This window comes from Semicossyphus pulcher, unplaced genomic scaffold, assembly GCF_022749685.1.
Source record: "Semicossyphus pulcher isolate SPU_LCO1_2020_fin unplaced genomic scaffold, fSemPul1.0.p SCAF_3, whole genome shotgun sequence".
Classification (NCBI taxonomy): domain Eukaryota; kingdom Metazoa; phylum Chordata; class Actinopteri; order Labriformes; family Labridae; genus Semicossyphus; species Semicossyphus pulcher.
The window spans coordinates 21,173,764-21,189,343 of record NW_027211704.1 but is presented as its reverse complement, the minus strand read 5'-3'; the positions used below and the strand labels follow the sequence as shown (position 1 = coordinate 21,189,343).

The window sequence follows — 15,580 nt, the reverse complement described above, 5'->3', positions numbered from 1 at the left end:
ACATGAGTTCACTATAGTGGGAAAAAGAAATCATTAAAACACACATACACACACATATTTATTAATGCACACTTCACTATTCATCTGTCCTGCACTTCATTTATCCCTCTCGTTTCCCTTCTCTCTTAATGAAACCATGAGCACGGCACAATCAAACCCCTGGGCCTGCGCAGCATTGTCAGAAGGGTGCACACGACCCCATTTTCAGTAGTGGAAGCGTTATTAGCATGCCGTGACAAGAGACAGCCACCCGCCACCGCACTCACACACACACACACACACAAGACACAAGACACAAAACCTGCAGTCTCATCACCACCGGATCACTGGGATTTATTTCAGCGACGGCAGGGGTGTGCCGGCGCAACTTGACAATAAATCAACACATCATAAACTCTGGAGTGACATGTCAAGATAATACACTCAAAAAACAAGGAGGACAGTGAGGGGAACAGGAGGGGGCTATCAGTGATGGTGGAAAAATAAAAGGATGGATAAATAGTCGAAAAACAGAAGGAGGCGAGAAATGGTCACGCTCTCCTCTTCTTCTCTTGCTTTCTTTGGGTTTGTCAGCCATGATTTGTCAGTGAGCTCTGAAAAACAAGAGAGGGAGGGAAGAAAGGAAGAGAAGCTATTAAATTATAACATTTACATTACTAGAAACCAAGGGGAAATTCAAATAAGTCAGAATGCATCAACAGTCCCACACAAAAACATTGCAGCCAAAGATTTACACGGCATGTTTTCAGAAATTTGAAGGAAGTATCACCTCTAAATATGTAAATATTGCACAGGAAAAGCTGAACAAGAAACCTCCTTCTTTGACATCTAGCTTACACGTTACAAGTAATAGCACCTTTACTGCATGTAGAATAAGCAAATACTGTATGTTCCACCTAGCAACTCATGAGAAACTAGCATAGTTCTTGATGACAAGTTAGTTTCAGTTATTTCCTGTGAGCATTTAGCTAGCTGGCTGTGTAGCTAAGCTCTATACTTGTAAAGAAAAATAGAGAATATTGAATATTACTAATTATATGAGATTTATGTAACCAAACATATGTCCCATCTAAAGGAGAGAATAAGATTGTTAAAAAGAACGGAGCTTAACTTTTGATACCTAAGCCCCTTTCCCAATGGTCAAAAACCAAGCTAACACCTAGCTTTTTTGCTAATTGGGAAAGGCTACAGGCGTGTTTTTGACATTAGACGGCGACACAGCAGAAAAGAGACCGAAAGGAGTATACTCCACTGGCAATGGGAAAAGAGAAAATCAGCAATTTAATAGCGGGTCTTCTCACCTAAAGCCTAAAAAACATGCTAATTGGGTAATAATGGGAAGCAATAGCTTAACATTTAGGGCCCCTTCTCTGACTGTGGTAGACGATCCTCACTAACCTGGAGACAGGGTTCGTTGTTTCTTGACGACCAATGTATTTGATATATACTAGTGCAATACCTAATTAGATCTACTATATTGTCCACACTTTCCATCATGAATGTAAGAGATAGAAATACAATGAGGCATATAGACACGCAAACACGCAGATACATATTCAAGTTGTAAAGCTGAGAATCACAGCACAATAGCTGCATTCTGAAATTCCACTCAAACACTCAAAACCTGACTAGATAGTTTTTTGTGCTGTGCAATGGTACCAATATCAACAAACTGTTACAATGAAAACAAACAAAAACCTAAACCTTTGAGCAAGGCACTTAAAGTAGAAATACTCTGCAAGAGATGATTTTAGAGCTTTTCAGTTGCTTTCTATTTATTTTAATTCTCTGTTCCTTGTAAAATGCAAGAGGTTGTAACTGCGTTTTGCTTGCCCTGTTGCCATAGCACCAACGCTTAGCGCTGCAGTTACAGGCACCAGACGAGGCAGACTGCTTATGAGGAAGACTGTGAGAAAGGAGTTGCAGTCGTACAGGATGAAGGAAAAGAGGAGAAAGAACCTTTTTAACCGATTTAGTCGTCCACCCCAAATTTGAGTGAGCATCAGAAGAAAAGCTGGGGAACTCGTGGTGTGTGTCTGTATTTGACAGAGGTTAATTGTGGCAAAAAAATATATCTTCCATCGCCTTTTATTAAGCTCCATCCCAGTCTTCTTTAATTTATTTTTAATCATTGTAAGGGAGTTTTCTGTTGATCCAAGAGGAGGATGTTCCAAAGTTTAGGGCCATAAAAACTGGAAGCAGCCTCACCAGATTTCTTGTGGGACACTTTAGGAACTTTTAAAAGAAAGGCAGGCAATGATCTGAGAGTTCAAATTAGGACATAAAATGAAAGGCGGTCAATAATATATGAAGGTGCTAAATTATGGAAGGCCTTGTAGATAAGTAAAGGGACTTTTAAATCAATTCTCAAAGATACAGGTAGTCGGTGCAGTGACTAAAGGAAAGAGGTAATGAGGTCTTCTTTCTTTGTACTGGTCAAAATCATGGCTGCAGCATAGATAATTAACTGTATATGACTGACAAATGCATATATCAGCTTTTTATTTTTACTCTGAGGTAAAACAGTCACATTTTGGCCCTCTTCCTAATATGGGGGCCAAAATATGACGTATATAACTTAAGTGTTTTTCAGACCTTATTAAAATGGCAAATAAAATTAAGATAAAGGTCTTAAATCACTCCCAGATCTGTTACATGTTTTAACTCTCTTGGACACGCCAGCAAATACTGACGGGTGTCCCCTGCCATTCTGCTTATGTACCAACCAGTATAATTCTGTTGTTCTGCTCATTTCTTTTTGAAAATGTTAACAGTAAAAAAAACATTTAAAGATCTGTGGATTTCTGGTGTATCGGAGATATATAGTTGTGGATAGTATACATTGTAAAGATTGTCCATTTAACATAGATTAAGAACAAAAGAAAAGGACCTAGAATGCTTCCTTGAGGAACCCCATATTCAATGTCAAATGTTGCTGAAAAGGAGTTGCCTAAACTAACTGAAAACTGTCTGAATTTTGTCTGTATGAGCAAAACCTGCTTTAATAAAGCAGTGGCAGTGCTATGGTTTGCCTGATAGGGTTGGGGTTACTGGAATTTAAGAAGTGGAAATAATCACCCAGCAGAAGATCCCATAGCGCTAATGTTTCTCCATTTGTAATATTGGATCTAATACATTCTAAAACACAATATGAAAAAAAAACAGAGAAAAGTGTTCTAAAGTGGTAATGGCTGCAAAGATTCTGTTCTTTTAAAAGTGGCCAAATAATTGAAAGCGTATATGGTCCACTCCCAGGCTGTCATCATTTTTTACGTTTCTGCAGATTAAAAGGAGAGACAAAAACAGCTCCAATGAGATGTCTTGTATATCAAAATTCTTTAGAACTGTTGTCAAAGTTTTAAAAAGAGAATATTTAGAATTGTTTGTGTCCTCAAGTATATGAAACACTCATACCTGGTGTGGTTTAGAAAGCCAGCTTACTAAAGGGTATAACACCTTTAGTGTCAACACACATACAAACACAGTCTTTTGAAAAGACGAAGGGCAACTCAGTGTTCGTGAAGCATTAGCTTGTGGCTGCCGGGTGGGCTAGTTGGCATGCTAACTACCTCTCGGTGCTCGGCTGGCAGACAGACATGCTGGTGGGCAGGTTAGCTGTTCACTTGCCAAGTGCATCCGAGGGCATCACAGCCGGTGCCATTGAATTGGAGATGAGCGTCAAATGTGACAAGGGGATTTAGCTTTACTGTTCCAATCACGTCCTGAGATATAAAGGGGGACAGTGTGTGTCTGCATATGTGCATAAAAACGCACCATTTGTGTGAAAGTGGCCCTATTTGTGTGCACAGCAGTTTAAGCCTGCATCAAGGTGTGTAGTCGCATGCATGTGTGAGTTTGTGGCAGCGGGGTGTGTTGGCATTGCCACACTCTTATACAGCGGGGTGGTGGGACATTGTGCCTCATGCATAGTGTATGAAGTACTTCCTGAATTTCAAACTGACCCCCAGCACCTCCCACAGTACACACGGTTCAATTTGATGCCCCAGATCCAAATTTGGACTGCCGCCATCCACACTTGGATAATTTAAAGACAGGAAAAGCTTTTTATGCGCGACACCTTAGTCAGAGTGTCGCAGACCTCGTGCTTGAATATTTCGCTGCCCTGAATTTAAGATGTACGCTTTGTGGCCTGTTTATAAGGTACACCAAGATAAAGCTAATGTAGTCTAATCCTACAGTCCTGCAATAAATCCCACCTCAGTTTTATTGAAACAGTTTTTAAGGGTTGCAGATTCAACTTTATGATAATTTTGGAGGCTGTAGTTTGAGTTGCTGTTTAATTGCACTGTGTTATACTGAGAGGTGCTTCTAATATTTTGTTCAGCTTATTAATGCCAGCTGTATGCTTTATTCTGCAGCAAAGTCAGGGAGATGATCATTTCTTGTGTAGCATTGTGTTTGTAAATCGGATGATCCTTAAAGAGGGGGTATTATGCTGTCACATTTTAAGACATATATATAATTTTACAATGTTGGATGTTGATACTTAATATGGGTGAAGTACAGTATGTCCGTTTCAGGCAGATGCTGTGTGAGGGCCTGCACAGAGCACCGGCGTGAGAATTTGTATTATTTTTTTAACTGTAAATTATGCTAAGCTACTCCACAGGTATCACAGAGTGAAATATGAAGCTTGAAATTAGCATAATACCCCCCGCCCCCTAAATATTTGACATATGAGCTAGCAGAACGTAGCGTCATTGAGAAAATATGATACAAAATATTTGTGTTGTATTTTTGTTTTTCACAAAAAAGATTTAGACAAAAATTAGAGAAAAAGTTTACAATGAAAACACCAATGTTCACCAAACAAATCTATATGACAGTGTAACAGACGAATTAATGCACAAATGAGCTATTTACAGTTTCCATGAAATATATATATATCTTGTTGAGGAGTTGATTTAGGTGCTTGACCTGTTAAACAACTATTTAAGAGAAGTATTGAGCATTCAATGATGATCTTTTACCTTAGAGGAGATTATAAAAAACAGATTTGTGGACATAAATCTTCAGGCACTCAGGCAATGACACAGCTAGGACAAACCATGTAAAGATGCAGACCAGTGCGCCATCAATAAAAAGATAAGCTAACCTGACATCATCAAGTGCTGTATTTCTCTTGATGTTTGCTTCTCTCAACTAAATCCAGTAATTTGGTGAACAAGCCAGTGAATGCAGCCTCTGAATGATTTGCTGACGGGGACAGAGAATGATTCAGTTCCAGTAAAAGGAAAAAGTAGAGTTTGGATATATGGGCTGTATTTACTGAGGAGTAGGGGTGGGACAAATGATCGATACTGCAATATATCGTCGTCCTGCTGTTTTGATTCGCAGCGACAGTACTTTATGACTTGCTTAAGACATGAATGAGGGTAACGTGAACGGCTGAAGAAGTTAATCAGATATTGTGATGTATCAATATATGATTGTATTGCAATATATCAATTATTGCAGAATCGCTGTATCGTGATATTAACGTTATGATGGGCCGAGTATCACGTATCACGTATCACGTATCACGTATCACGTATCACGTATCGTATCGTGTCGTGTCGTGAGTTACAATGCGATTCCCACCCGTACTGAGGATGAGTCAGCACGCCATATTACTGCAGGGCAGAGTGACATGGAGACTGTGTGTGAGAACAAGTAAACAGTGCCTTTTCCACTAACCTTGCAATATAGAGAACAAAACCTGGAACTTAACATAAAATTAACTTAACTTAAAATGTATGACAAAAATGAGACGAAAAATTTCACTGAAAGTCGGCAATTTAGTAACATAACCAATGCAATTTTATGAAAAGACAAAGAACTTAACTTAATAAAAACGTTCCAATTTTAGCACTGGTCTAATGCCTGCTTTATTGCTGTCTATCTTATACTTTTTACTGATCGATATCACATCTAAACATTATATGGAAGTAACGTTATTATGACTTCAAAAATAACCACCGTGTGATTTTGTTGTTGCTTCATTTTATATTCTCTTTTGCCCTATTCCCATTAAAGTAAACTAACTTTTACACTGCAAAAAGTTGAACCAAGATCTTCACTTCATAATCACTAACACCTGCTGAGATGGAAAAGTGTCTGTTGAGATTAGACTTAAAGCACACACACAAACACTGATTCACAGACAAGTAAGCACAGCGTACAGACACACGAGGACATGTTTTCTTCCACCTGCCAGTTTCCATCCAATTAGTGAGCAGCGTAAAGAGAAGATGGATTGTTGTGTTCGTTGGCCAGGAATCAACTCTGAATGGCAGCAGCCTAGAAGCAACAGTGTGCACATGACGGGTATGTTCACACTTTCCCTGTCATAAGCTAATGGGCAACATACAGAGGGCAGACCTTCTATATGTTAACACATCTGCATCAAATATACAGGGACGCTCACATACACACACACAAACAAACACACTTGCCTCGCTCACTTGCCTTTTCTCTGTGAAAAACAAAAATAATAGACAAGTAGAAAATCAATACCTGTCTTCTCTGCTCAGTGCTAACAGCACTCAGTTCTCTGCCTCTCTCCGGAGGAGCAGAGACAGTTGCCAGGCAGGACTGTCAATCAGACGCTCACAGAGTGGCCGAGGCTGTGGCTGCTTTATAAACACACAGTCTTTCACTGATTACACAGTCAGTAAGACAGCCAGACAGTTAATCAGGCAGTCAGTTGAGGGAGCCTCTTAGTCAGTCAGCTAGTTGGTTACACATACAGAAACATCTAAATTGTTCATTTAGTCAATCAGATAGTAGGTTTGACTTTCGGTAGGTTTGCTAGTTAGGAGCATTGATTGGCTGGACCAAGAGAGATTGGTCCAAAATACAAATACCTTGGGCCAGGCTTGTTCCTATTAAAAATGTACACACTGACCTTAAATATATCCTCTTTAGTCACATATTAAGAAAGTAAAATACTCTGCATCTAATGCTTTTCCAGACACATGTTCAGTTTCCTACTGCTGAACAAGGCTGACAAAAAATATACAAATAAGAACATGACTTGTGCCTAATCAGGTGAGCAGCAGATAAGGGGAAAAAAAACTATCCGGAATACATGTTCATGTTGGTTAGCGTTGTCCCTTCACAGTGGCTCCTGGTTTGAATCCCAGTTTGGACGTAGGGGGGGGCCTTTCTGTGTGGAGTTTGCATGTTCTCCCCGTGCATGCGCGGGTTCCCTCCGGGTACTCTGGCTTCCTCCCACAGTCCAAAGACACGCTCGTTAGGCTCATTGGTGACTCTAAAGTTGCCTGCAGGTGTAAATGTGAGTGTGGAAGGTTGTCTGTCTCTATGTGTCAGCCCTGTGATTGACTGGCAACCAGTCCAGGGTGTACCCCACCTTTCAACCAATGACAGCTGGGATAGGCTCCAGCCCCCCAGGACCCTGAAAAGGATAAGCCGTATAGAAAATGAATGGATGGATGTAATACATGGGTGAGTGTTTGACACTCAACAGGTTGATTTCTGGTGGAGTATCGGTTTAATTGGGAGCCTTCTTGGCCTTCCAGTGCTTAGTGGTCTAACGGCCCAAAGTTCCCTGTTTGACAGGAGACAGATTTTGCTCTTCTACCCACAAATTTGAAATCGTCTCACTCTGGGTAAGCAGGAAAAATATATTCCTTTAACAGTAACCTAAAAAAGAAGACATTCCTTTCACTAAACATATGTGCACAGTTAAACTGAGGACCAAAATTAATCTGTGCCAATGAGATCAGGAGCTGAGTGCACCAGCTTGGGCGTACGTCTGGTCGTAACCTTACGTCAAACTTGCTGAAAGTTACGACGGACTTTAAATTACGCCTTGTGCACCAGCATGACTTAAGTCCTGTTTATGTTGCACCCGGGTGTATCTTTTACACCTATGATGGAGCAGGCATAAGTTTAGAAAGTCGGACTTAAATCAGCGGTAAAACAAACAGTTTTTGTTCCTGTTTGAATTAATTAAAGAGCTCTCAAAGAGCTGCAGCATGTGTCGGACAGAAACGTGGCGCTGTCCCCGTCCTGCAGGTGCTGATTGAGCTCAGATTTTTCGCCAGTAAGGCCTTTCGGAACAGACAGAAGACCACCGTAACAGTCACCGCTTTTCGAATGTTCACGTGGACGCGCATCATGAAACCGGGCACAGCCATGACCGGTGTCAGTTCGGCTCCAATTAAGAAGTCGGTCGTAGCTAAGTCCGACATAAGAGATAAAACCTATTTTTTTAGACCCAGCTGGTGCACTCAGCTCCAGAGGGCCAACATACCTACAATATGATGTCAAAGATGATTTCAAAGACAATTCCATTCACCCATCTTGAGCCACGTGAGTCCATTTGCCCCAATTTACCCCGACACCTTTTCTGTACCCAAATGAAGTGAGACACATGGTGGGTAAACCTTGTAGTCGTGAATCGATCACACGCTACAGAGATGGCGGTCAGTGTAGCAGCATGGATCAGATGTTTAGCAGGATGCTGACGGACTGTTATATAGATTTGAGAGAGACAGACAGAGAGGGAGGGTGACTGTTGGGAGAGGATGGGAGGGAGAGAGAGAGACATGCGAGAGAACAGCTAATCTTTATGTGGCCTGTGCATTCACAGGGTGGTCGCCTTGGAGATGATGGATGTGAAGGAGAGGCCGGATGGAAGGAGGGAGACATAAAGAGACCGAGAGATGAGAGCTAGCATGCAGGAGAGCGTTTGTGTGGGCAATATATATATATGAGTATATGGTATTCATAACACAGGCGTATATGTCAATATTCTTTTCACATATGTTGTAAAAGCACTTTAATGGTATGAGAACATTTTCAAAGTGGGAAGCAAGAAATATAAATAATAATAGTGATTTATGGAATGAAAATGACAGTATTGGTACAATTTTACATCCTACAAAGCTATAATCAATGTAGGAGGTATGCTAGTATTCTATAAAGGAGATATTAATGACAGTGAAGTGTGTGTGTGTGTGTGTGTGTGTGTAAGAGCAGATTGCTGCTGAATACAGTGGCTCTGTTATCAGATTAGTTAGAAGGCCGGCCAAGGCTCAGAGAGGGGTTTACCACCTGCAACTACTGATAGCCATACACATACAACACACACGCATACCTACACACACACACTCCCTATTTTACATCCAAAAATCTGAAGTCGTCGTTGGTCTCTTGTGTCTTCAGCAGGAGAAGTTGAAGCCTCCTCCTCTCCTCTTTCATCAATCCTTTCAGCCATTCTCCCTCCTGCTGACAGACCCGCTCCTCTTCTCTTTATTCTTCCTCTCTACATTCCTGCCATCATCCACTTATTCCTACTGTATCTATCTCTTACAGTTTTCTATTAACCCTTCTGCACCGACAGGCACTCTTAAGCCTCTTTCTCCCCCGACTTTTCCTCTCTTTCATCAGTCTCCATCCATTCCCCCATTGACAGGCACCTTCTTTACCTCTTTCATCCCTTCAACAAGCCTCATCCCTCATTTTTTTCTTCTTTTTTTAGCTCGAAATGGCAGAATTCATCCTTTCCTATCAATCAACCACTTCACCTGGATAGACTGAACAGCTCTGTATGAAGACGTCTTGATGCTTTGTTGCTGGGATTTGCTGTGGTCGGAAGACGGGGAAATGGTCGGCCATTACTGAAACCATTCAGCTCTTTTTCAAGGGGATAGAAGGTGTAAACATTTCTTTGGGACTGAATGTTGTCTGAGAGGTGCTTAAGATGCTGCTGGCACTATATTTTGAAACAGACGGCTCCCTGAAAAACGCATTGGTGATTTAGTTTGTGCTTAAAAGTGAGTGGAGTGGGAAATGTCAACTGGGATGTTTTGAAGGAGGGGGAGAAGTGCTACACAGATTCAGAAGATGCACAGAGACTTACACTTGCACAGGAACAGAAAGGCAACACACGCAGCACAGCTGATGGAGGTGACATTAAGAGAGAAAACCAAAGCACCTGAAGGTGTCAGGATCCATCTGCAAACCAGTGCACTCCAAACTCCTGCTATTTTCTATCACAGACTGACACATATACATAAGTACTTTTTAAAAAAATCCCCTTGGTACTTGCTTACTGAAGCTCTACATGTCTTAGAAGGAGCTCAAAGGTGATGCATAATGCCATCTTTGTCCATCTGTAACCTAACCTTAAAGCTTACTGGAGTCACCACTTACAAAACTTTCAAAATGGGTTCAAAGAGGGGATATTATGCTGTTTAAGACATGTATATAGTTTTACAACATTGGATGTCCAGACTAAATGTGGTTGAAGTTTCATATCTGTAGGTAAAAGTATGTTGGAGTAATCCCCAGGCTTATCAGCTCAGTCTGCAGGCTGCTGTGAACGCCAGGTTACACATAGTTTTTTCTACACTCTGCACTTTGTGACGTCACAAAGTGCAGCCTCAGCAGGCTTCGGAGAGCTGGCCCAAAAAAAAGAAGTAAGTGGGCTTGTAGGGGCGGAGTTCCTTAAAGGGACAGAGCTGACTGAGTCGTTTCAGGCAGAGGCTGTATGAGGGCCTGTACAGTTTTTTTAATTGTAAATTATTCTAAGCTACTCCACGGGTATCACAGAGTGAAATATGAAGCTTGAAATAAGCATAATAACCCCCTTTAATCTATTTTTTTGATTAATGTTCTTGTCCAACGAATGTGGACACAAATATGCCCAACACAGGTCGACGAAATACTTTTCATTGCAATATTAACAATATTGACAAAGTTTTCCTTTGAGGACATAATCTGAAGTTAAAAAAAGGTAATGTAGTGCTATATATTTCATTACAACATTCAGCATGAAGCAAAATGTTTAAATCAAAATAATATTGTATCATAGCTAAATTACTGTAATAATATAAGACCCTTTGGCATCAAGTACAAATAACTGTGTACCTCAACCGTTATCAAAACTAATTCTTATACTCAGCTCAAGCCTCATCAGCTCACAGGAACACACACATGTTCTCTAGTGTCCCCTCACTGCAGCTTCTACTCAATAACCCCTTTTTTATGTGTTATCATGTTATTAACCTTGCATTGAATTCAGCAAGAACCATACATTCCGAAAAGTTTTCCTTGTTAATCTCGTTTGCGGATGCTGAGCACACAAACACTTCTTGCTTATCCCACCAGCTGTGTTTGCATCCTGACAGGACTTGTCTAAGCACTGCACTGGTTTTTAATTGCTCTGTAAAAACACAGGTTCTGCCTTCACCACGTCATAGTTTGTTCCAACTGTGAATGTAATGCTTGGTGCATTTATTGACAGCAACTCTTTTGTGGGTTGCTGCCTCTCTGTAACCTTGTAGCAGATTCGTACTTAGTTTCTGTGTGGCTCTATTTGTGGCACAATTTTCTGATTCCTCACGGTGAATACTTTTTCTGCTTACAACATCTTTTACAACCCCACGTGGCAAATGTCTTTATGGCTTAAAATGGGACAGACATCCTCAATGGAAGACGGCTGCTATTTAAAAAGGTGTAGGTTGAAGCCCTAACCTTGTAGGTTACAAGTTGTCTTAGAGTCGAGGTGAAATGAAAAATGTCATTTTAATCCTTTTAGATCACATCCCCGGTAATATTGTGCATCTATTTGACAATATAGGCCAAAAAAAATACAGAAAATCCATCTCTTCTTATTCTTATATCAAAATCCGATCATTTTTTCTTCCGGTAAAACTAAATTTCACGTGTGCTTACCTAAGTTAGCACCAAACAATTTCAACCAATCAATCTGCAACATTTAGCCGCAGAGCACCAAGAACGCTCGGTCAGTTAGCTAGCTACTGCGCTGTGGAGAACGTCTGTCTACGCCCACTTCTCAACGATCAAGTCAAATCCCTCTAATGATATGTCCCGCCTGCACGTCCTGTTTCACTCGGAAATACGTCACGATACAGAAGCTAGATCCTCTCGAAATGCCGTTTCAGCTCGACTTTAATGAGAAAGGTGGTGAGACAGGAGAGACACCCTTTTCCATGCAGTGAGAACATTTTGGCCGTTTGAATTGGCTGCTAATCCTTAAAATGCAAATCATCAGTCTTCTCCCTACAACCAGGGCATCGATGATGAAAGCTATTTTAAAGGTTGTAGCAAACAGACTGCAATATATTGGAATTTGTTTCTATTTTACTGCCTATTATCAGCCCTCCCACAAGGGCCTTCAACATCTACCAAGTTTATTGTTTACTTGAATGCTGATATTAATGTCAAACTGTTTCTGCTCTGTTTAAAAGGCTTTAAATCAGAATCAACACATTTCTGATTACCTTGAATAATAGCACCAAATACTGAAGTACAACATGCTTTATGTCCCAGCAGTGCTACATAAGTCTCGGTAATCAAAACAGAAATAGAGAGGCACTTAACCAAGCATCTCAGAGGCCTGCACGCGCTCATACATCGGGGTAGACAAATACTGCGTTCAGGAGGCCGACAGGTTCAAGTGGGTTAAGTATGTTGGATACAGTGGCAAGTGTTGCTGAGGTGCCGTTGGCCCCCCTGCTAATGGTATTAAATGGCACGGCACTAGCATTAGCATTCTGCAAATGGCTGTTGCTGGAGCCTCACAGCATTGAGGAGGAGGGTTAGGGGGTGACACTTACAGTAAGTGGTGGTTGGAGAAACGTTTGTTCTTGAATGTGACTTTGAGGACGGTTGTGTTTTGTTTCACCGAGGAGGAGGTTGAAAGAGGATGGACTTGAAAAACTCTCTCATGGGCTTATACACTTATACACACTGAGTGCAAAAACTTCCAATGACAATGACCGGAGAGTGAGGATATATAAGATGCTGTCAAGGACCCACCAAAAAGAGACAAAACCTATGAAGCCCTCGTGGTAACACGGGGCCTTGGTGGGCTGACATTTACCCTGCATCCATAACACACACACACACACACATCATACATGGAAGGTCCCATATGCATGACAATGGCGCAACCAGAGACACTGACAGGAGAGGGAGACGGGAGTGATAGCGGAGAGGAGGTGCAAGGCCATATCCTGAAGCAACTCTTTAATGGATGGCAGAGGGCAGAATGTGTGAAAAATGTGTGTGTATGTGTGTGCGCATGAATCATGAAACATAAAATAACTTTTGAGTGACATATAAGGAAGGCTGTGCCGCTGTAGATAGTGGGTTGGGTGGACTTCAAGCGGGAGACAGAAAAAGTGAGATAGATACGCTAGTGATGTTAAGATCAAGACAGTGGCAGAGAAAAGGCAGATAAGCGGACGGCTGGTTTCATTGGCAGATTGATTGACAAACAGACAAAGAGGAAGATATATACAGTAGAGCCTACATGAATACACTACCGGGAAGTCAGGCAAGTTATTGGTAGCTTGGTGGAAGTGACAGGATTCATGGTATGGATGTTCTGCTGTGATTTTTATACAGAAACTTTATCTTTTGCAAACGCTACTTAAAGTGACGGCAGAATATAGAAAGCACCAGAAGAATTTTAGACTGACAGATGGTATTTGATAAGCGTCATGCACATAAAGAGACAAAAGAGAGAGAGATAACTATGTTGAAGAAAAGCATGAACCATACGGTATCAGCTTCAGACAAAAATTAATTTCAGGGAGGAAAAAAAAACTGCATTCTCCTTTTAATCACAGAGAAGAATGCTTCTGCTTTAGAAAACCCTTACAAGCACATACAGATAACAAAAGAACAGAGCTTTTAAGCTGTCGGGAGGTTTTCAGCATGCAGGCGAGAAGCTTTGCTGTCTATTGAGCAGTCATGTTATTGTCGCACAAAGCTGAAAAATTACCGCATCCAGACGTTGTATGTCTTTTTCTAACTCACTCGCTGTCTTATCTGCCCAGAAACAGCCAGTTTATTTTGCTTGTTAGTTTTATGAAAAAAACAAAAAAACAACTCTTTTTCAGAGTGCATCATAAAAATATTCTGGTGGGTTATTGCTGTCCTTCAGTGCAACAAAGAAGTGGTCTTTTCAGTATAACAAAGGGGGCATGTGTCAGCTCAGTGTTTGTGTAATGGAGTTTCAAAAAGTTTCTAAATGAAATATGCAACATAAAAAAAAATCAAACAGTATGTTAAGAAATTTTGGATGTAAATTGTTCATTTTGTAATATTTCTTAAGGAGCAATTCGCCATTGGAAAAAGCCACTGTCAGTAATCTGAAAGGAACGGCCCAGGTAGAGACACTGGAGGGAAATACGAACGTTTATGCTGCAGGCAACGGCTCAGAGCGCTACAGAATCTGAAATACGACGAGAACATACCTGTGGATCGTCTAAAAAATCTTCAGGTCTGCAGTCTACACTTCAAACCTGACGATTCTGAATGAGACACGTCATCAGAGGCGGGCGTCCTAGATTGGGGAAGTGTAATTTAGCAAGCTCCCTGGCCTCCAACCAGATGATGCGTTTTACGTAGTCTGGCGGAGGTTTTCCAGGGCCCATTGGAGAAGCGGATAGCTTCCTCCAAAGACACAGAGCAAAATTTCATGTTTTCTTCTACCATAATGGCATTAGCTCCCCATAATAGCATGATAGGACTAAGGTTGATAATTGGCGCACTGGCCCTTTTAATGCAACATTTTCCAAAATGTCAACATGATCTAATGTAAGGTGACAGTACTACATGACAAACTTCTGCAACAAGCACGCATGCATCACTTTGCAGAGGAAGGTAATACCTCCAATTATTAACAGTCTCATTGTAAAACACTCTCTCCCCCAGGTGTCTAGTGAATATTATATTTCATAATGTAATATGATCCAGTGCTCTCTCTTGTGACTCAATCTGCAGTGCATATTGCTCCCTGTTGACCCTTAACCACCTGCAGCAATACTGAAACTTTTCCTTGTAAAACTTTGGTCTAAGAGCTCTGCTCTGCCAAGCTGCTGGCTCTGTCAGATCCATTTATAGACAGGAAGACTGGACAGCTGCCTGCGTGTCCACAGGGGTCTCGGGACTGCCCACTCATTTCTTTTCATTAGGGCTGACTGATCGGGAGCCTCCGGTGGCAGCTCTACTCGTCTATGCTTTGTTTTTGACCCAGTCTCAGTCATCGGGGTACCGTTCCAAGGTGCTGTTTGAGAATCCTCATTTTACCATTTAATGATACAGTCTGCTTACATGTGCTGTGCAGCTTTTAAGTGTAGGTGTTAAGTTTTCAAGAAATAGATTTTAGGCTGCACGAACTTCCCAGACCATGGGGTCTAAAAGTTTGACACTGTGAGCTATGGCTTGAGTTTACATTTTGGCAAATTGACTCTATTAAAAGTATGTTGAAATAACAACAAGCACTTCCTAATAGCGTGCAGTGGTTAGCGCTGTCGCCTCACAGCTAGAAGGTTCAAAGTTCGAATCCCAGTTCAGGCGAAGTGGGCCTTTCTGTGTGGAGTTTACATGTTCTCCCCGTGCATGCGTGGGTTCCCTCCGGCTTCCTTCCACAGTCCAGAGACATGCTTTACTTGGTTTATTGGTGGCGCTAAATTGCTAAATTGTTAGTGTGAGCGTGAAAGGTTGTCTGTCTGTCAGCCCCATGGTTGACTGGTGATCAGTCCAGAGTGTACCCCACCTCTTGCCCAATGACAGC

The 15,580-nt window shown here is 41.4% G+C and overlaps 1 protein-coding gene across 2 annotated transcripts in view; it reads right to left on the bottom strand.

Annotated features, from left to right (window-relative positions):
* Positions 1-302: 302 nt before the first annotated feature.
* Positions 303-15,580, bottom strand: part of chchd6b (coiled-coil-helix-coiled-coil-helix domain containing 6b) — a 59,476-nt gene continuing 44,198 nt past the window's right edge. For both annotated transcript variants that reach the window (XM_069678591.1, XM_069678592.1), the window contains one exon: positions 303-593. In XM_069678591.1, coding sequence (XP_069534692.1) covers positions 570-593 — 24 coding nt within the window. In that variant the 3' untranslated portion in view covers positions 303-569. The remainder of the gene's footprint in view (positions 594-15,580) is intronic.